This window comes from Theobroma umbraticum, unplaced genomic scaffold (genome assembly GCF_002168275.2).
Source record: "Theobroma umbraticum cultivar Fairchild unplaced genomic scaffold, ASM216827v3 scaffold_95.0, whole genome shotgun sequence".
In the NCBI taxonomy this organism is placed as follows: Eukaryota; Viridiplantae; Streptophyta; class Magnoliopsida; order Malvales; family Malvaceae; genus Theobroma; species Theobroma umbraticum.
In genome coordinates, this window is record NW_018397257.1 from 5,243,705 (window position 1) to 5,267,112 (window position 23,408).

Sequence of the window (23,408 nt, forward strand, 5' to 3'; positions counted from 1 at the left end):
TTTTATTATATTAGTAGTAAACTTAAGAAAGCATCAAATTATCGTAAATCTCCAAGAAAAAAAAATAAATTCAAATTTATAAGCTACAATCTACACCATAAAATAAAAAGATAGAGCCCCAATCTGTTATATTACAGTAAATTTTGTCAACTTTTTCTATTATTTTTAACAATAGTAAGAAATTATTACTATAAAAATACCTAATCAATGATAAAGGGTATTTGAGTGTTTGACGTATTAGTTGATATATGATCTTTTTATTAGTTAATGTATGATCTTTCTATATAAAGAGTAGAGTTCGAATTCCTCTTCTGTCTATTATAAATAAAAAAACTAGCTAATGATATATAGGGATATATATAGAAGTTCAAGTAAATTAATATTGATTTCTTGTTTATTAAAAAAAAATTTCAATTCTTTATTATTTGGATAATCATTTTTCTGCTGAATTTTTTTATCATATTTTAATGATTTTTACATTATAAAACTATTTATAAAACAAACTTACTTTATAATTTACTTGATAGTAGTGATTTTTAGTTATTGTTGTATTGGTTTTCAGTTATAACCATTGTCAATTTGTCTCCATTCATTTTTTATGAAGTTACAAATATAAGTAAAAATAATAATTATAATTAAGTATTATATTTCATATGAAAAATTATTGATTAAATACAAATCAATTATTAAACCAATATATAGATGGACAAATTCAACATAAAATTAGACTAAATTCACACAAGTTGAAATTTAAACATGAGATTTTAAGATCGTTTTTGTATTAGTAAAACGAGATTCATTGACTTGTCATAATTTATTTTCATCAAATATCAAATACAAGGTTTAGAATAAAATTAAAAATGATTTTGTTGTTAAAACTGAGATATATCATTTTATTGAAAATTAAAATTTCCAATATGGCATTAGTTTGCCTAATTAGGGATATCATTAAAAAACCCTTCCAAAATTTCATACCAAATAGAATGAGGTATAAAAAAATTTATTAAATTTCATGAATTATAAGCAACTTATGAAATTTGTGTTATAAAAAAAATTGAGAACCTCTTCTATATTGTAAATTTCTTTTCTTTTTTCAAGATTTGAATATAAATCTCCAGAATTTCTCTAAATATTTAACTGTCTTTTCTTACTAAGAACAACTAGTCCTTCTATTTATAAAGACACTTTTTTTTCGGTATATATCGAATTAATTGATGTTCAACTATAAAGAGAAATAATTTTCTCATTATATAAATCATATCTTTCAATTTGTAAAATTCGAATATAAAATTGTAATGAAAATTTATATAATGTAGGAAATTCAACTCCAATTGAAAAAATATATTATCTATTTTAATCTAAAAAATTTGATTGTTTTATTCATAAGCATGAGTGTAAATATCTACAAATATATGTTATAACGAATATATGGAGATTCATAATATGACACTTCATCGGTGTCACAAAATACAAAAATAGGTCAACTTGATCACACAGACCACAAAAAAAACCTTTAGTGCCTTTTTGGTAATATTATTAATATTTTTCTTTGATAGCGTAGAATAGCAATTTTTTTGTCTGATAAAAGAAAGAAGTATTATTTTTTCTTTTCTTGATAAAATCGTGAACAGAGGGAGGAGCGTGAACTTCAGAGGGCAGGAAAAGAGAGTATGAAAGAATTTAACCCTAGAGTTGAATTGCGGACAAAAGCCCTTTTGGAAGCTGCTCAGATCCTCATATTGGAAAACTAACGCCCACCGAGAAAGCAACAAACCATAACACATACTCTGAAAATAACGTAAGGAAAATACACTCCAAACTCTGACACAAACCCATCACCACCAGCCACCGCAACAATGTCCATCGCCACCTGCCTTTTGACCGTAACCCCGTCCCCCTCCTTCTCTCCTCACCCTCAAACCACCCCAAAACTCTCCACCGCTTTCCCTCTCCACCTCCACCTCCGCCTTTCCTCTGCCTCCTACACCACCAGTCTCCGCCACCGCCAACCCCCCAATTTTTAGCCTACTCCACCCTTCCCGGAGGCGATGGTGGCGACATTAACAACAACAACAACAACAACAACTCAGGTGGTGGCGGTGGAAACAATGACAATGGAAGAGGCAAGGGTGGTGATGAAAATGCGGGTGATAAGAACAGGGAAGAGGCGATGGTTTTGCTGGCAGAGGCTGGGAGGTCAGTGGAGAGTTTACCGAAGGACTTGGCGGTGGCGATCCAAGCTGGGAGGATTCCTGGGTCGGTTATTGAGAGGTTCTTGGGGCTTGAAAAATCGGGGCTTATGCGGTGGTTGATGCAGTTTGGTGGGTTTAAAGAAAGGCTTTTGGCTGATGATCTTTTCTTAGCTAAAGTTGCCATGGAGTGTGGGGTTGGGATCTTCACAAAGGTTTGTTTTTTTTTTTTTTACTTTTGCGTTTTGAGTTTTGGTTTTTCTTTTTTAATAGTACTGATGATGATATGAATCGGTGGTGAAGATTTATTCATTTGTTTTTAAAAAAATTGGGTTCGAATTTGTCAAAAGTTTTCTTTTTATTCTCTTTCCCTTCATCATTTGTATTGCTATGACAACTTATAATGCGTTTTTCATTAGTTAATTTATTGTAAGTAGTTTATCATGGTTGATTTGTTGTGAAATAAGTAAAATATACTTTGTAGTATGAATCATGGGTGATTTTGTAGGGAGGGTAGGTATATTTTGGATAAATGAAGAAGAAAAACTTAATTTCTCTTTCTGAACTGAGAATTTATTGGAGTTACTTTCTTTTTTTCTTATGATATTTGTCTGTATGTTGAATTCTAGCCAAACTTTTGGAGTACTTTGCGTTCTGTTCGCTTTGGAATTTATGTCAGAATTTAAGATGGAACATCAATAAAATAAGAGGTATGTTGGGAAGAAAACTGCCTAAATAAGGAAATGATGGAGTGGAGAAGTGCTACCAAGTTGGAAGGTTTTATCCATGCCAAAGCCCATCAGTCTTGCTTGTGGATGTATATGGTTTTCTAGAATTAGATGTTCCTAATCCAGCTATGAATCATGGCAAGTTCGCATCTCAGCCTGTGTAAGCTAGTAAAACAACTTTGTTGAAACTTAGGCTAAGCAATTGAGCCTACAAGTGCCATGGTTATGCATGACCCAAATTTTGCCCTTGTGCATTATCCTAGGTTTAAAGGGTTGTTTTCTGTAATGGCCTCTGTCTCTCTTGTACTCCATGCTGTGTGGCTTGTTCAGTTTTGTTGATTCAATCTTAACAACTAATATGCTTATGTTTATTTCCTGTTTTCTAGACAGCTGCAGAATATGAACGTCGCAGGGAAAACTTTTTCAAGGAGCTCGAAATTGTTTTCGCTGATGTGGTATGGTTGTTTACCATATAAGTAGTTCTTTTGAATATGCACTTTTTCAACCTTCTTTCGGTCTGAATAACAAGGACGACTTGTTTGGATAACTTAAAAAATTAATTTCGAGGATGTCTTTATGCAAAGAGATTGATTTCATGGAAGATGCTAAATTTTGATGCCACTTTAAGGCTTTTATTGTGATCCTTTAGAAATTCTGGATTGATAAGCTGTCGCTTTCTCAAAATGCAAAAAAAAATTTCTTTTCATGACTTAAGGAAAATTAATATGCTTCCATTTAATGCTCTTTTTCGCATAAAAGGTAAGAAGTCGGCTGCCTGATCATTGTTAGATGGATTCTATGACCTGCTTAAATTTTTCTTTGATTATGAACTCTCAACTAAATTAGTTCAATATATGCATTGGTAATTATAATTACATCACATACAAATTTTAAGCATTGGTAGGAATGTGCACTATTTTTTTTTTTAAAGCAAAAATCTTGTCATCATTAGGTTGATTGGATGAAAATGCTGAATTCACAGATGAAGCATTGTATATAATTTTTCTAAAAATAGAAAAAGATAGATAGGACTACCACTTACCAGCCGTGGCACTCCTAATTTGGTTTGAGTATGGGAGCCCCTATCCTCTTGGGGACCAATGCCAGGAGGGGCCTTAAAATGTTAAGCTTGTAGACCTTGGACTCTTCCTTCAGGGCTTGCTGCAGACACTCTAGGCCATGCATCAAGGGAATTGAGCTTTAGCTTGCCTCCTGAACCCGTTGAGGGAATGGTAAAGAAGTTTATGGTTCAAGATTAATGGGAATGAATGATTCTCATTCTCCTCAGCAACCAACATGTGACTTTTACCCATATGCATGTCCTACTAGCAACCAAACCATAGAGGCATAAGTTTTTAACCACACCTTTCTGTTGTTTTGCATGCTTATCCTCCACTAGGCTGCTAATTCTTCTGGGGCTGATAAGAGACTGAGCTTTGTTGAATGTGAAGGGGAAAATAGCATGACTGAAAGGTTTTATCAGAGAATTTAGGTCTTGAGAATTGAGAATTCAGATCTGGTCGAGTTTAGTTTTATGAACTCACTAATTGACACAAAGTAGTAATAGAAGATAGATTTTTGCCTTTACAGTAAAAGGATCAAGGAATTTCTCCTTAGAGAATAGTGCCTTGCATTTTTTAGTGATTGTAATATCAGACAGCAGCAGCCTGCAGATTCTGGTACTTCATTGGACTGTGAAATGGTCTGAACTAATATAATAGGTAATGATTTGTTATTTTGGTTTAATGAAGGCCGTTGGTTAATGAGAAACATCACGAAAGATCCTTCTTATCTTTTTTTTCATCTGTTTCTTTTCCCAGAACTATAAAATATATCAGGTGTTTTGACACCCATTATTATCTGTCTACTTTTTATTTATGAGCAACAGAATTAATTGCAGATAGATACCTTCTTCTGAGCAATATTGATAATCTATCAGAAATTGATATTATGAGGAAGCAATGAGGCTCTCTTTTGAAAATTTATGCTATTTTTAGCTTCAGAGTATTGTGGTGGTATAATGTATATTTTCACTGAGATCCATTAGCACATAACATACAGATTATTGTGAAATGTGAATTACATGTGCAACTACGTTATTTTCACCACTTTCAATTTCCAATTTGTGTTTCTAGGTAATGGCAATAATTGCAGATTTCATGCTTGTTTATCTTCCTGCTCCTACTGTCTCTCTCCGGCCTCCTCTTGCAGTCAGTGCTGGAGCTATTTCCAAGTTCTTCTACAGCTGCCCTGATAATGCTTTCCAGGTCTCTATTTTTTTTCTTTGCTGATGAGTTTGCATGGAGATTGTGCAGAGTTTCTTTCTAAGATGCTAAAATACAACTGTTCTATGGTCATAAAATTCTGTCTGCAGGTTGCTCTTCATGGGACTTCATATTCACTTTTGCAGAGATTAGGTGCTGTAATGGTAAGGAGATCTTTCTCGTTTTTTAAACTTTTAAAAGTTGTGATTTCTGCATATCTGAGTTAGGAATAAACAATCATATTGTGTTTAAATTGTGTGTGCTCTGCAGCGTAATGGAGCAAAACTTTTTGCAGTAGGCACCACTTCTTCACTGGTAAGTTTTTTGGCTGCTCTTACACATTTTTCCCTGATAGTTGGTGATTGAGAAAATTATTTGCAATCTAACATTTACAGTAATTAAGCTTATTTTCCATTTTCAATTTTTATCAAATCTTATTATCTCTTCTGTTTCTATCAAGAATATCATTGCTTCTTGCAACTTTCTCTATCAAAGTGAAAGGCGAAATGTGGATTTGCTGAGATTGAATGGACTTTGTTCTCTTGTAGGTCGGCACAGCTGTCACGAATGCATTGATTAATGCAAGAAAGGCTGTTGATAAGTCTTCTGCAGCTGAAGTTGAAAATGTTCCCATACTATCCACCAGTGTTGCCTATGGTGTATATATGGCAGTTTCTAGCAACCTCAGGTTTGTAGATTTAATATTTGTAGTGAATAATGGTTCTAAGGCATGAATTTTGCTATTTCTTGTGGAACCGCTTTTACTATTATTGTTGCAGTGTTTCATTCTGATAGTATGAGATAATGCTGGGCTACACAATTGGAGGTGGTCTTCTGCCATCCTAAGATAAGAACTGTAGACCTCCAAGTTGGAGTCTTAACTTCTAGCCATTGGGATGTCCTCTTGGGGACTGATGCTGACTTCCTGATTTTTTGTATAGAATCATTTAAACATATTAATAAGTTTGAAGTCTTGCTGGAAAATTAGTTTTGCATATTATCTCTGGCTAATGGGTAGCTAGAATTGGTTTTGCATATTATCTCTGAGTATGTGTCTAGCTATACATGTTCCTATGGGGTTGTTTGGCACTAAATTTAGCTATTGTAAGAGACTTTTTAAGTATGCTGATTGAACAATAGATGTGTCTTCTCCTTACAGAAAATTAACTATGCTTCCTTGGAATTATGGAATTTTGGTAAAATAAACCAATAGGGAGGTATCTTCAATGTAGTGTTTTAAGTCTATTTTGTACTGATTTACGCCAAGTTATGGATATAAGTAGAAGGATGGTTTCTATTTAGGCCACAACTGGTGAAATTTTAGTCTCATCGCTATCTGTTGTGATATACTTGTGAGCATTTGCTTGGGACATTTTGATTGATATATACAAAATTAAATGAGCTGGATATTTAATCTTTTTGATAGAAATAGAAGATAATTAAATATGTTCCTGTTTTAAATATGCTTTTCTGATCTTAGTCTTTCATTTGAATAAATCTTTTTCCTTATTTTGGGCTTTAAAACTTTTATTTTCTTGTGTTACGAGAACTTTGTGTTGTTTATTTTAGTGAACTGGGAGTCAGCACAATCTGTGATGCTTTTTTCACTGTGATATTCTGTTGTTAGGACTGATATTGACAAAATCAGTTTACCAAACCCATTGAGAAGTCAAAATGATTTTCTACTCCCCCTTTTTTGCACTTTTAAAATCCGTTGGAATCTTAATGTGTACCTTGATTTTCTTTGTTCAATATATTCTTTCCATTTTGATGTTGTCTTAAATTTATTTAAATAGTAATTTAAGCCTTGCCGAGGCTGACATCTTTCTAATACTCTAGGAGCTTATTTCACACTTCAAAAATGAATAAATATTGAACCCTTTGAAGATATTCAGCTTTTAACTTTTAACACTTGCATGTCACAGAATACTTTGCACCCTCCTCTGTAAATTTTTTATGACATGCATTCTTGAGCATATTTCTCTGCCTGTACAGGAGAAGTTTTGATGTTTGAAGTTGGTATGTATATTACCTGTGAAACAAACATGTTTGAAATGCTAATTCTATGCTGTGAAAAGGCTTGGAATTGAGTGTTGTCAGATTTTGGAATATTTTGCTGAGGGTTTGTTTTGTTGAATAGGTACCAAGTGCTGGCTGGTGTAATAGAACAGCGGATTTTGGAGCCTTTGCTACACCAGCACAAGCTTATGTTGAGTGCAATTTGCTTTGCTGTTCGAACAGGCAACACATACTTGGGTTCCCTATTGTAAGATTCTATATTAACCTTCAAATATTTTGCTTGCTAGGATAGCCATTTTGCTGGCTAGAGTATCTCAGTTTTGACAACTTCCAACTTGCTTCTATAGGTGGGTGGACTATGCTCGACTGGTAGGTATTCAGAAGGCTCATGAAGAGAACACTGCATTGGAGTGATTTATGTTGATTAAATTTTCCAACGTTGGAACAGCTAGTGGTGTTGCCCATCACAGTTGCATGAAAGTAGGTTTGCTCGTCCCAATATTTGAGTGATGGGAAGCTTGGCTCCCATGCTTGGTTTTTGGTTGACTACAACTGCATTGTCTAGATCATGGCTGAGCTGACAGTTGAATAGTTTGAGTTTTCTTCAGCTTTCAGTTTCTTGTTTATGCGTCGGCCCCTGATTAGGGTGGCCTAACCATTGGGGGAAAGAGAATTCTCTTCTCAAATGCCTGTGGTAGGGACCTTTACTATAAAAGAAAGTTTTGTCTGGAGATTCTTTCTCATATATGTATTGATATAAAGTCAATTTTCTGTTAATTTTTTCTTTATTTATTTTCGGGGCCAAACGTTAAAATTGAGTTGTTTTCCTTCTGAAACGCTCTTGATTAGCGTGGGGGATGGTCAAAGATGCTTTGAAGCAAACTGAGCTTTTTCTTTATGATGCGACCTCCCTCAAGGATTTCATTAATATATACACTATATTTTTTTGCCCTCTCTTGACAGAGTCAATCCGCAAGCCCCTCCCCATATTGTGTGTTCGATTTTTTTAAGATTCCATAAGAAGGGGATTGAGCATTTCTTTCTAGTTTTCCTACATACCAGAAGAACAAACGAGCTTCTTCCTTCTATATTGAAATGAGGGATCACATTCCATTTCTATACTTTCTTCTTTTGAAGAAAATATAGGTCATCCTGAATTTTGGTCGTAACCCACTTGATTAGCCTCCTCAAAGAGTTATATCTCATAATTCTTTTTCTTCTTTGCGCTCCTTCAAGTGATTAGGTTTTATCAAGTAACATGGAAGATAGAAACCCAGCATGCGTCTACCTTTCTAAACATAAGCCACTCAGAAACTACCTGAAAAACAGAGGACAAGAATCAAGAAACAGGTTACATAGCTGGAAACGGCCCACCTAAAACAGCTGGAACTGGGACAGACAAACACCTGGAGACACAGATAAAAAGAAGGATGAAAACAGATCAACACCCGTTAAAACACTCCACCAATACCAAAGACACGTTACACAGCTTGCAACACAAGAAACTCATATAGAAAACGTGTCACCCAGAACCACTCAACGCCTGCAGATGGAGAACCATTAGTCCACAACTGATAATCTGGCCATGCATAGAGCTTGTGACAGGAATGAAAGGGCCTACCTACATCAGTTCCAAACGCAAAACCACCATGGTAGTGCCATGCTCGAAGACGTCAGAGCTATCACCACCTTTTGTAAAATATTTCCCCTATCCACCGCAAATCGAGCCAAGCAAAGACTTAATACACCCCTAGCCACCCTAGCAATGCTATCCTCATAACTCATAATTCTGCTACGCACATTTCCTTCATTCTGGACAATCTACGCTTCTTTTACCCATTCCCATCTTAAAATTTCTCTCAAGCCTTGATAATTTATTGTGAAATTAGGTACCAGCAACTTTCAATCAATGAAGCCGAAATTTCGATGTCCTTGTAGCTTTAGGCAAATTCCTAGTCATTCCAGGCCTAGCTCTTTCGTTTTTCTACACATTCTTGTATAACCTTCCCTGTCATAAAGCTTCTGATCTTTGCTCACCGTTTGAGGTCATATGGTCGAGTTCACCTATAACTACGGATTATCCCACCAATGTTAGCCACATTAAGTTTGTTTTAGTCGGTAGCTTAAAAACATGGAAGCAAAGAAGAGCATACACTGAAGCCTGGTGGGGGCCAAATGAAAATAGGGGAAATATCTTTCTGGATTCACCTCCCTCAGAAGAATTTCTACCTTGGCCTGAAACTTCTCCTCATTTTCAGGTCAATGAAGATGCCACTAAGGTAGCAGTATACCCTAAGCTTGCAAACCCATTTGAAGCAAGAATCTTCCGTTCGGTTTTGGATTCATTCAGACTAGGAGATAACAAAGATGTGAGATGGTTTGTAATGGCAGATGATGACACTCTTTTTTTCGTCGATAATTTAGTAGAGGTATAAGCAAAATGTGATCATACTAAGCACTATTTTATTGGAATGTATTCGAAGGCTGTCATATCAAACTTTCTTTTCTTCTTTGATATGGCTTATGGGGGAGCTGGATATGCTTTGAGCTATTCCCTGGTAGAAGAACTTGCGCCATTGATGGATGATTGCCTTGATAGATATCCATTCATGCATACCAGCGATTATCTATCATTCTCGTGTTTATCAGACTTGGGTATTGGTCTGACCGTTGAAAGAGGTATTCATCAGGGAACCCTACTTCTGAAATGCGAGATTACTTTTCTGGCTTCTCAACAAATATTACTATTAAAAACCGATGACAGTTGTTACTCTGGACAGTAGTCTGATAGTCTAATGGTCAATGTAGTCTACTAAACATATGAAATCAAGGGCTTGAATCCTTTTCAAACAGTTTACAAGGACAAAATTATACAAAATTAGGAATAAAACATTTGATGCCAAGCTAAAGAATTCCCTCCTGTGATATTTTACACTGCAGATTCATCCACTTGGTGATATATCAGGCATGCTATCATCTCATCCGCAATCCCCAATTGTTACACTTCACCATTTTGACAACATAGACCCACTTTCCTCTTCCAAGAACCGCACTGAATCAATGGATCATCTCATGGAAGCTGCCAAAGTTGATCAATCACGTCTGGCACAACAAACAATCTGCTATCACAGGCCAAAGAACTGGTCTTTCTCAGTGTCATGGGGCTACTCGGCTCATCTATAACTTATACAATTCTATGATCCAAAACCGGCTCTATATTTAGCCACGTTTTTGTTCTCTTAGACTCACACGTGAAAAGTTAAAAAAATATTAAAAAAAATTGACTTTTAACTTTTTTAATTTTAAAAATTTCAACACGTTGTTTAGTGGCTCTATATTTAGCCTCATTGTTATGTTGCTGTTATGTAAAAAGTTATGAGATTAAGAAAAGGAAGCTGACCTTTGGCTTTTACAGGTTTGGGTATTGCAATTAATTTTTTGAGAGTACAACACGTCTAATTTGGGTGAACTTTTCTTCTTCCATTGAAAATTGCATTTGATCTCTATATCTATCAACTGTTTTTACCTTGATTTTATTACTTTTACTTATACTTCTTTTTCTTTCTAGAGATTTCTTTAGTTGTTTATAAGTTTTTTTACTTTTATTTCTTTTATCTCTCAATCTTTTATTTACCATTTTGTGCTGCTTTTATACTTCGTCTGTTCCCTGTTGATTTTCGTTAGTTACCCAACGGCAAGCACTTACTTTTTTTTGTTTTAGATAATTCCTGAGCTTATCGTCTTTTTCATCAGGCTGATTGTGATTAATTTTTAATGTGCTCTTCGGTACATAAAAACCATCATATCAAATAGTGCTTAATTCATTTGCCATTTAGTTTTTTTATGCATTTTCAACAATTTAATGTTCATATTAGATCTATAAGTTCCACAATTAATTAGTTAATGTTTTTATTTTTTTAATGACATGTCATAAGTTCTATATCTATTTGACCCTTTTATTTACTGTTTATATTCTCCAATGAAATTGAACGTTTGATGAAATTTATAGCAAGACTTAGCTTCCATTGGCATCTAATATTTGAAGGCTTAGCTGGGTATTCAGCTTTCTACCAGAATTATCATTAAAATCAAAATCACAAAAACAATTTGATGCAACCTCAATTACCGTACGAATCAAACAAAAAAAAAACAAACTAAAACAATAAAACAATTGAATGAAAGAAACAAATTCCCCAACCCAAACACTTAATCCCACTCTCAAAAAACCAAAACCCAGATTCTCAAAGTCTTCATTTTCCCATGGTTAAAACTTTACATCAATCCAACAACAATGACTTTTTTTCCTTTTTTTTTTTAAAGCTGGGTGTGTATTGCTATAAAAATATTGACCAAAAATGTCTACTGTAAGAAAAATATATAATAAACTCTTCATCTCAACAGTGGATAATACAAACTCAATATTACAGCTAGAACAACATTTCACTTTATCAGTCTCCTGTACAAAAATTCAACCTATTGTACATCCAAGAAACCAAGTTAGAACAAAAAATCAATGTCTTATACAAGTTAATTCGCTACAATTATTGTTTTAAAAAAATCACTACAAGCAATTAAACCACAGACGTGAACTTATAAATCTAAAACTCTCAAAAAAAGGATTTAATTTTTTTATCTTCTTATTTTCAAATAAACTAACCATAAATTTATGAAATGTATGCCTTTGCTGACTTTTAACTTTTCAAAAAATTAATTGTGAGATTTCTATTAAATACTTATATATTTATATACAATTACACATTTGAATTATATATAATTTTTATTCTTTAGCATTTGCGTGAATTGTAAAAGGTTGTTCATTTGATAAGGTTTTGAACATTACATTGCTTAAAATCAACATAAGTTGTTCTTGTGTATTGGCAATGGCCTTTCCTACTATGTTTCTATTTATTCTTTTTTATTTGTTTATATGCTTTGCTTTACGTAATTTTTGCAATCACAATTTATACATTTATTATTGTTTTCATTATAGGTGTTTTTTAGTAGAAAATAAAATTATTGGGATTTTTTAATTTCTTTCGTCATACAATTATTTCTGCTCTTTACTTTTTTTGTAAACCAAACAGGTGGTTGATTGTGCAAAGTTTAAAGATCCTCGTAACATTATGTTTGCAGGACCAGTTGATATGTATAGTCAACCTTTTCTTATAACATCTTTTCTATTTAATTTGTTTAGTATATTTACCTATTTTGCTTAGGAAACCATCTGTAATTATTTTTTGTGTCATTTTTTTTAAAAAAATTATGGTCAACAACATTAATTGTTCATTTTTTGATTATTTTTATTCATTATTTTATAATTTCTTTTTCCTTCTAATTATATATGCAATTAATTGTCAAAAGATGTATGTTTTTTTTTTCAAATATATATATTTTGTTTTTTCATGAAATAGTTGTTTTTTTAATATGGCTTACTTCATTTACATGTTACCGGTGTCATTGCATTATTTGTATATTTAATCATGAAAACGATAGTGCCTACATTAATAATATATATACCAAAAAATTTTTTAACATGATTTAGATGTTTATGATTCTAAAAATGGAAGAAAAATATCTGATCAACAATTCATGCATGCTAATTTATCAATATCTAAAATATACAACTCATATATGCTAATATATCAATGTCTAAAATATAAATATGATTTATCACAAGTTTTTTCTTATATTTTTTTATCACAACTCATATATGGTAACATATCAAACTTATCAACAACTCATATATGCTAATATATCATTTTTGTCTTCTTAATAATGAATTAAAACAAATAAATATACATGAACACAAGTTTATGTGTTTTTATATTAATTTTATAAACATGTTTATAATTCATTGTGTTAATGTTTGAAACATTTTAAAATTATTATTATACAATATATGTATTGCTGGTATAAATACCTTTCGATTTTGTTACCAACTCCATATCTCCATCTGTAGAAAACTAAAATTCAATTTTACAGATATTCCATAAAACTAATTATGCAAGATAGCACTGGACAAATGGGATTGGTAGTGTTAAGTAAAGTGGCAGAGAAGTTAGTTGAAGTGAGTATCACAAAACTTGCAACACTCAATACTATCCATCGCATGACATTACTTGGACCTGTCGAGGCCTTGATCAATCAAACAAGGACATTCATAATAGGTCTGACATTAAAAGCAATTAAAACAGGAATTTCAAATTACAAACTATTTACTTGTGATGTGATGGCAAACCAAGAACCTCCCACTCTTAACTTCTACAAGCATTGTTGGATCGTCAATACTTCCATTAACAATTGAACAACTAGAGAAGCAGCTCCTACCATCACCAATCAGCACACAAGTGGCCAAGGAACTTTTCTCAGAAAACACTCTTCAGAAAGGTGCTACCATCGGCCAGGGACAAGAATCACCTCAGAAGTACAAAACTAGGTTAGGATTACGATATGGTAAACTTCATTTTACTTATTGTTCTTCATCTTATTGTTATTAGGTTATTTTCTCCTTTTTTCATATAGTTCGAACAACAAGCATGAGTAATGCATTTTCAAATATATCTATATTCATTTGAATGTGCAACATTTTCAAAATTCGCACACATTTCTAGCACTTTTGATGAATGATTTATAACTAAGATATTAACATTGAAGTTTTAAATAAATTAGATTATTCTGTACATTTTTAAAGCTGCAAAAAAATAGGTCTTTTTTATGGATGATGAAATTCTGTATTGATGGATGTTAAAATTTACCTTTTTTAATCGTTCGCACATACACTTTATCAATGCTTCATGTAAGCTGTGTATTACTCATAGAATTTTAACATTTTTTGCTTTGGTTTATGAGTTGTTGAGATAAAAATTTCAAACAATATATGATACTCTTTAATTATTCTGGCATTAATTGTTTGCAAACAAGGTACACATCGAACCAAAACCTTGATAGAAACGTAGCATTACTAAAACTTTTTGTTTATCTATAGTTAATATAAAATCTTAACACTTAATTGCTAGCTACATATGAAGATGCTTCATTCTTTTGTTTGAGGTGGCATGTAATATTACACACTATAACTATGTCTTTTTTGTATATGCTTCGAATGTTGGCTGAATATCAAAACACTACTCTACCCAACTATATATTTTGTAACAACAACAATTACATCTTTTGTGAAACTTCGCGAAAGACTTATCCTAATTTCTACTTACATGCACTATCTTTTGTACCTAACTTAACAATGATGGTGCAAAATTATAAATTGTCATAATATTACTTTATGTTTTGTGCTGATATCTATATATCTATGCATTATATTATGACCCTAGGTTATAATATTCCAAAACTTTCTACTATTGACTATAACATTTTGTATATGTAATTTTTAATACACGGGCATGCTTTTGTCCTCACTTACAAAAATTTAATAAAATGAAAATATGATAAAGAAAATTATTACAACATGTATTATTATATCGGTAGTGGCATACTAACTAGCACTTTCATCAGATCTTGCTAGCATTCACCTGGTATTACATGTTTCGGTACTATGGAAGTATCGTCTATCTCACATGATCCAGCATGAGTCTTTACAATTGGGAGATGACTTGAGTTATGAGAAGGTCTAATAGCCATTCTAAATAAACAAGTAAAGGCATTACGCTCTAAAGAGATAGCCTCGGTTAAGGTGCAATGGCATAACCACTCAAGTGAAGAGATTACTTGGGAGGTCGAGGATGGCATGCAAGCGAAGTATCCATACTTATTCAGCAAAAGTTAGTATGTTATTTAAATTCAAGGATGAATTTTCATAAAAAAAAGAAAAATGTGAAAACCCCCACTTTACTTAAGAAAATAAAAGTTTAGAGATCCTTAAGTGAGCATGCATTTCTTGTTTTGAAACATTAATCTAAGTTTTTAACTTTAGAAAAGTTCATGTTTTGATGTATTATGATGATTTGAAAAGTCTAGTATAGAAATTAGATAAGTTGTCAAGCCTGTTTTTGCATACTGAAGCAAACATAGCAATACATTGCCCAAATGTATTGATAAAATCCCTCTAGAACCAAATCTATCGATACATGGCTCTAATGTATTGATAGATTTCATACGAAGAGCTATTTAAAGGGATTTCGATGAACATCCATCAATACATGGCCAAATGAACTGATAGATTTTGTTTAGAATTGAATCTATCAATACTTGGCCAAATGTATTGACAGATTACACTAATTTTTAAAAAATAAAAGAGGAAAATGAGTATTTTCACACCTCATGGTATGATTATGATGCCGTTCATGAGGGTTTTTCATTCCTAGCCGATTTTACTCAGTTTTCCTTCACCCCATAGCCATTTTCAACCCATTTTCATCAACAATTATCATTTTTGGAAGATTAAAGCTTGGCTTTTGATTTTTGATAGCAAAATTGATGTTTTTCGAGTCTTTAAATCTTTAAATCATGGGTTTCCAACTCTGAAAATATCATTTATTGTTCCAAATTTATTGTTTACTCAAAACTAAAGGATTTGATGGATTTTTCACATTGATTAGAGCTCACTTAAGGTAAGAATGATGAGTTTTTGACTTTCTAGTATTTAGGTGTTGGAAAAGCAAAGAAGTTTAAGTTGAAAATTTAGTTTAGATAAATCTAAATAGCCTTGAAGAAGCTTAGAATGCTTAGTACTTGATTCCTAGATTGATTATTGATTACAAGGAATATTGAATGTTTAGGAATGATTGAAACTCTAAGAAAGTTGCTAGAATATAGTTGTGCTTGTTTATAGAGGTTGACTTTTTTAAGAGAGTGAATGCACCACTTTCGAAACTGTTTTAATATGTAAAGTTGAAAACATGATTTGAATGATTTGGTGATTATTATGTTCTTCCATTACTAGTTCATAAATACAAATAAGTTATGATTGAATCCAAATTTTTGAAAGACTTTTCAACCTATTATGTAGTAGTTTTCAACAAGGGGGATAAATCCTTTAAAGTGTTCTATACCAAAACCACCATTTCAAGAAGATGTGTATGAAATGCTTGAGGCATGCTATGTTGCTATGATTGTGTGATGATAATTCCACATATTAGATGAGCTATGAAAGACAGTGTGATGTATGTTGTATTGAGATGTATGTGATGTTGTTCACATGATTAATGACATGTCATAAAGTTTGTGATGTAGTTTCCCAATACCATAAAAGATGAAAATGAAAGAATATTGAATGCCATTATGTTAGTATGTGAGGTATATTCCACATATCGTGTAAGATGATAATGAGAACACATTAAATGTTGTGATGACAAGTATGTGATGTAGATTCCACGTGCCACATGTTGTGTGCATGAGGGCATAAAAAAGAGGCCATATGTACATGAAATGGTTAGTGAATGGTTTTGAATTATGAAATCGGTATATGATGATAAAATGTGAAATGTTGTTTGATGCCATGGTTGATGGCATTCTATTAATAATCTTATGCGGTAATGAAGGACATTCTATTACCATCTCTTAAGAAGAAATGAAAAGTGAGGCAGTGATTCCATTGCCTCGTTCGTGGGAAACTCATGTCTAATGGGAGATATGCCATTAAAACCCATAGTTAATGGGGGTGATTCCGTTAACATTGTTACATGATGAATGATGATAATGTGATAGATTTTTATAATGAATGTATTTGTTTGATTCTTTGTTGTGGTATTGAGTAATGTTGGAACAAAGTTCCTTCGACTATTATGAAAAAAGATAAAAGGTAAAGTTAACTTATGAGACTGAAGGTTGGTTAGTTGAATTCCTTGAGTTCATGTGCATAGTTGATGAGTCAAAGAAGGTAAGCATTGCTACCATGATACGGGATGATTAATGTATAAACTAGCTCTTTCTAGATGTAAATCAAATGTTTTACTCTCACTTGGGTTTTAAAAGACTATGAGACTTCCAAAGTGAGTGAAAAGTATTTCCATTGTTCTTAAAGATGATACTCAATGAATCAAGGGTTTGGTATTTATTTCCAAAAATTTTACGAAGCTTGTTTAAAGGTGTGGTTATTTTTTTACAAGTTCATTAAATGTGTACTCGAAAAATCATGCATGCATAGTTATTTTAAATATTTTATTTATGTAAAAACTCTAACTCCTTGACTTGTCCCCTTCTCATATCCATTCATGGACTTTTTGTAACTCACACATTAGTTTTTCCCATTTTTATTGTAGATTAGTGATTGCCGTCAAGCTACCCATGTCACGGAGATTGTGATTTGTTCTTCCTTTAGTATGTGACTTAGTAACCTTTTGAAGATCAAGAATCAGGTCATGTTTCGCTTGACGAGTCAGTCTTTAAGGCTTTGTTTATAAACAAGGTTATGGATGACTGTTACACCATTAAATGGCAAATTACCTTTATTAATATATGTGAATATTATTGATGATGGCCTAAGAGCCCATATGAGCACCTAGGGTGCATTTACAAAAATTTCATGGATTGTATTGGGTACATATATTATAAATGAAAGCGTATACACTATTTATGTTGAGAAGTTCCATAATTATGTATTTACGCCAAGCATGGATATTATATTTATGTTGATACATGTCTTATGTATATATGATGATAATGGTGACAAAAATGAGTCATATATGATTGATTGATGATTGAATAATATAAAAAAGCTTACTAAGATCTAATGAGCCATACCCACATAGGTTTTAATGTGTCACGTCCCAATTCTGAGTTCATGACTTGTGCAAGGGTATCGATGGCAGTTAACCTTTTATCCCATGCAAGCCTAAGGATTGACAAAATAAACCACCAACCATATGTGCTTCAAGGGAATCATCACCATGGAATCATAAGTAACCTATATAAATATAATTATATTGTATGTTGTTGGAAAAGTTAGCCCAATGAAAAAATCCAAGAGGGGGGTGGGTGAGATTTAAAAATTTTGGAGAATGAAAAACAAGTTGATATAGTTGACTATAAAAAATCTCTAGTCGGCTATAGTTGTGATCTTGTTAACCGACTAACTTCAATGCCTTTCAAACAATTTTGTAGTTGACAATAAAAACTTAAGGATCAATCTTAGACCAGAAAACTCATTTTGAAACCTTATAAAAGGAGTTTCAACAAAAGCCTTAATGTATATGCAAGTTTTAATCAAATTCACTCAATCAAACATATACAAATGATCACTTTGAAATGCTTAAAAAGTTCTTCAAATGTAAACCAAATAAAGGCAACTTAAGAAAAATATTTCAAGAAATCTTTTCAACAAAAATTAGATTAGTAATAATGGTAGAAAAAGATTTGAGAAAAATACCAACTAAGATGTAAAAAGTATGAATCAAACTTTTTTTCAAAATAGATTTTCTACTAGTGTTAAATATAGGTAAATGATTGTTTTAAAATAGAGTTTCAACAATAAATCACAAAGCATAAAAGTAAAACAAGACACAAAGATTTATAGTGGTTCGACTTTCTCAAATGCCTACATCCATTCCTTGGCATACCCAGGAATTTTCAATCCACTAAAAGGATTCTTACTTTTAATGAGAAGCGATAATCCTTACACTGACTTTTTCATGGGATCAAGCAATACCCGATGGTTTTAATTGGTTCAACACAAACTCATGGTTTTTTGGGGCTCACCACAAACCCATACAATGGCTTTTTTTGGGATCAACCATAATCCCTACACTAACTTTTCAAGGTTAAGTTAGAACTTTTACAAGAATAACAAGAGTGCCTCTAAAAGGTAAATTTTGCTAAGTGGGTACAATGGAGGAAAAAAAACATTGAGTATAAAGATTGGATATAAGGATTGGAGTGTAAGCACAAAAAAGGTTTAGTTCAAGTAGGCTTAGTTTTGCTTAGTTTTCTGTCATTTCTTTTTAAGACCATGATCTTCAAGAGTTTGGTCTTTTCTCTTTCTTCTTCCTCAACTTGAAAGGCTTTCCAATCGTCATTTTAATATTTGAAAGAGTCTTGGAGCGTTGGAAGTGATTTGACTAAGAAACTAGCCAATTTCCTTTTGAATTTTGTGTCTCACGATCACTTGTAGTTGAGTATGGAAGTTCTCTAGTCGACACTCTTCTGGAAAGCTTGTATTTTCTAAATCTGGCTTGATGTAGTCAAGTTGGAGGTGATTAGAGCAAGAAACTAGCCATTTTCCTTTGGAATTTTGTGTCTAACGATCACTTATAGTTGAGTATGGAAGTTCTCTAGTTGATCCTCTTATGGAAAGCTTGTATTTTTGAAATCTGCCTTGGTGTAGTCGACTACCACTCGCTCAGGGTTGGCTATGACTTCATAAAAGTTTGGATTTCATGTGCTTACTTCCTTAGGGTCGACTATGGCTGTTTTCTGCAGCAATATTGCCTCATCTGGCATGGTTTTGACCTTGATTTGATTTGAAATGGGAAAGTAGTAAACACAAAAGTTGTAGCTCTGTCTTTTAGTTTTTCAATGGTTAAGAATTACATCAATTAGACTTCTTTAGTAAGATTTATGCTCAAAATGATTTATCGCCATAGGATCTACTTGCCTTGCTCTAAGATCGATTGGAGCTTTGTTTCTTCAAGATTCCTTGACATTTTAGCACTTAACTTCAGCTACTTCATTGCTTCTTCCTTGTGATCAAATGTTGACAGTGAGCTTCATGGCTTGAGAGTAACCTTGGTGTTGTGAAGATCAAGTGTTGAGTGATGGATAAGTTTCACGACTTGAAGCAAGCTTGGTGAAATGTAGATTGATGATCTTTGCATGCTTTGGGATAAACTCCTCCACTTTTGATCCTCTCTTGCAGCTTTAACCTCTCAAAGATGAATGTTAGAAGGATCATAAGCTCATACAATTAACTTCATACAAGCTTATAGATATAGTTCAATAACTTCAATAATGAAGCTTGTAATTATGTACGAACAACTATATGAGAGTTGAAACATTTCAAGAGCATATCAAGGATAATTCAAGTAATGCAAATGCAAATCTAAATAATTTATTTTGTCATAATTAAAACCATAATCATTTTAAAGCTAACATATGTCAAAAACATTAACTCTATCTTCATTTGTAGCATGGAGTGGAAATCTGATCTTTTGCAAAGCTTAAATAATTGAGGTTCTCATGCCTTTTCAATTTTTTCACAAATGGTGTCTCTATTTTTACTGTTTTCAATTTATTAACTCTGTCTTATTTGTTTTATTTTCATAAATCCTTGAGCAACCAAAATTCATTGCTCTCATCATCTAAACTGACATCTATCTCTTTGTTGCCTGAACTTGTGGAGGACACTTGGGATTGCAACAACCATCACTGGTCAAAAAAGAGATCTAGTCTTTGTTCCTACAAATGGTATGTGATATCTCTTTTCTGTTATTGATTCGGATTCTTTTTCAGTATAGCATACAACAATATATTTGACTTTATATTTATATTTGTTTGACATTTTTAGATATTATGTGTTTATGATGAACTTTAATTACATCAACTTTATTTTGAATTTTAGATTTTAATGCATATTTTTTTTTATAAATTTTGAATGTGAAGTTCATGCTGAAATTCTGTGATAGCCCCAAATTTTAATCTAGTTATTGAATGCAGTCAATATTATACCTGCAGTATTATTCCTTTCTTTCTCTCTCTTTTCTCTCTAATTGCCGCTAACCCTGTGGCAAACTTGCTCTTCTGTCCTCTTTATAATTTGTGATGCATGGCTCTAACCTATTTTTGGTGGTCTATTTTTTCTACAAACTTAGTTGCTAGTTTTCCTGTCCTGTCCACTTCTGAAACTTCACACTTGTTTTCTTTCTTTTCCCGATTGGACTACATGGCTATCTTTGAATCATTTCTTGTTTAGGTATTTCTGTTTTCCCTTCAAAAGCAATAGTGTCAACTTCTGCCTTAAGAGGTTATAAAAGAATTCCTGGAAATTTTATAAAAGAAACTAGTTGCAAACCACTTGTAATCCCACATGTATGATATGATGTTTCCATTTTGTTTTTGGACTTAGATTCTTTTTTAATATGGCATATAATAGCATATTTAGCTTTATGTTTATATTTGTTTGACATTTTTAGATATTGTGTTTTGATGACTTCTAATTGCATAAACTTGACTTTTAATTTTAGTTTTTAATGTGTGTTTTTCTTATAAATTTTGAAATTAAATTGTGGATATCAATTAATAATTTATTACCAAAATTTTAGTCGATAATTTTCATTGGCAAAACATTACTGACGGAACATTCCGTCGGAAATCTCTTGGGGAATTTTCGCTGGAAATGCATTATTGATAGAAAATTTTGTTAGAAATTTTCAGCAAAATTTCGTGAGAAATTTATTTTCTATAGAAACTTCCATTGGAAATTACCAAGGAGAATTTTATTGAAAATTTTAGTCAAAATTTAGTGGGAAATGCTTTTTCAACAAAAAATTTCATTAGAAATTTTTGACGAAATTTCATTAAAAATTTCTAATAGATTTGATACGATATAGTTGATAGCCGATGCACTTTTTCGATAAAATTTTTAATGAAATTTTTTATTAGAAATTTCGGACGGATTTCTAAGCAAAAGTATTGTCAATCATGTTTTTACCGATGAGACTTCCAACAAAAATTTTTTTTGAAAATTCATCAAAAAAAGATAGTTTCAATCAAATTTTAAATTTTTTCAAAGAAAAACTGTCAAAAAAGGTTTATTTTTCGATAGTATGTAGGTGATCATGGGAAAGATTGTAAGAGTTTCAAGCTCCATCCATTTTGGTGCTATACAGAAAAGGTATTTGTCGCTTTAGGCTTCTGTTTGATCTCTGACTGTGTAGACTGTTTATTTCCATGTTGGTGGTTACGTTTATTTGATAATCCCCAAAATTAATACAATACTTTGACTTATAACAAAAAGTTATGTGAAGCCTACAATTATAATTGGTGAACCCTTACTATTTTTTAATTATGATCAGATAATAGTGTGATTATAGTAAAAATAATTGTGGGTGAAATACTTCCACGTTCTACCTCTACAACACATAGAAAAATACTTAAATTTATATTATTTACCATATAAATCCATTTAATTGATTATTCAATTATCAAAATCTTCCTAAAATCACTCTAATTACATACCTAAGTTATTTGACAATTTAAGTTAAAATCAAACAAACCCTAGCAGCTGCTAACCTTTTTCTCTCATCCCCCTCTCCATTCCTCGATCTCGCATGCTATGGCCGACCTTGGCCATTCTAGCGACGCCTCCCTGATTTGGAAGTGTATACTGCAATATAATACACTACCCATAAGGGATATGGAATGCATTAAGAGTTTAGCTCAACCTTTCTTGCATTGCAGTTTTGCACTACTCACACACCATAGGATGGACAATAATTTCAATAGTGCATTAATTTATTAACAAATAACTTGTTATTACCCATATAAACCTAATTCATAGGATCTCCAATCATATAGGTTGGGTTACCATTATTTGTTGATTTTCTCATTTGGCTTAAGGCCCATTCCACTCAAGGTTGCATTAATTAACTTTCTTCCCAAGGGTTTAGTTAGAGGATAGGCCAAATTCAGCTTTGACTTCACATAATTAATGGATATAATTCCATCTCTAAACAGCTGCTTTACTACATCATGTCTCAAACGAATGTATCTATTTTTACCATTGAAAGTTTTATTCTTTGCAATGGCTATTGCCGCTTGGCAATCACAATGCATCGACACAGAAAGTGTTGGTTTCATTCCCAATGGAATATCTGCTAAGAGGTTTCTCAACCACTTAGCCTCATTGTTAGCCAACTCTAAAGCTACAAATTCTGACTCCATTGTAGATTCAGCAATTATTGTTTGTTTCGTTGATTTTCAAGTTATAGCACCTCCACCAAGGGTGAATACATAACCACTCGGGGATTTCATCTCATCTGAATCTGAGATCCAATTAGCATCACTGCATGCTTCTAATAAAATGAGAAATCCATTATATAAAATACCATAGTTCATGGTACCTTTCAAATATTTCATCACCCTACTTAAGGTAGATCAATGATCTCTATTAAGACTTTGTATATATCTGCTCAATCTACACACAGCATAAGCTATATCTGGTCAAGTATAATTCATCAAATACATCAGACTCTTAATAATCTGTGCATACTCAAACTGAGCTATACTATCACCTCTATTTTTTTTAATTGGATATTACTATC

General features: G+C 32.5%; 1 protein-coding gene and 1 pseudogene across 1 annotated transcript; both read left to right on the forward strand.

Annotated features, from left to right (window-relative positions):
- Positions 1-1,688: 1,688 nt before the first annotated feature.
- LOC110412595 (UvrABC system C protein, putative (DUF3411)) lies at positions 1,689-7,977 on the forward strand. Its single transcript, XM_021423170.2, has 8 exons — positions 1,689-2,404; positions 3,304-3,372; positions 5,053-5,184; positions 5,292-5,345; positions 5,452-5,496; positions 5,730-5,869; positions 7,322-7,447; positions 7,548-7,977. Exons 1-8 carry the CDS (start codon positions 2,171-2,173, stop codon positions 7,612-7,614), a joined length of 867 nt encoding a protein of 288 aa, XP_021278845.2. The 5' UTR covers positions 1,689-2,170; the 3' UTR covers positions 7,615-7,977.
- A 1,024-nt stretch (positions 7,978-9,001) lies between these two features.
- On the forward strand, positions 9,002-10,383 carry LOC110412330 (uncharacterized; annotated as a pseudogene).
- Positions 10,384-23,408: the final 13,025 nt, after the last annotated feature.

What these genes read in the sequence shown, in the direction of transcription:
- LOC110412595 (XM_021423170.2), top strand. Translation starts at nt 2,171, where the DNA reads ATGGTTTTGCTGGCAGAGGCTGGGAGGTCAGTGGAGAGTTTACCGAAG. An exon ending in AAATTGTTTTCGCTGATGTG is followed by an intron (nt 3,373 to 5,052) that starts GTATGGTTGTTT and finishes TTGTGTTTCTAG; the next exon opens with GTAATGGCAATAATTGCAGA. An exon ending in GCCCTGATAATGCTTTCCAG is followed by an intron (nt 5,185 to 5,291) that starts GTCTCTATTTTT and finishes TTCTGTCTGCAG; the next exon opens with GTTGCTCTTCATGGGACTTC.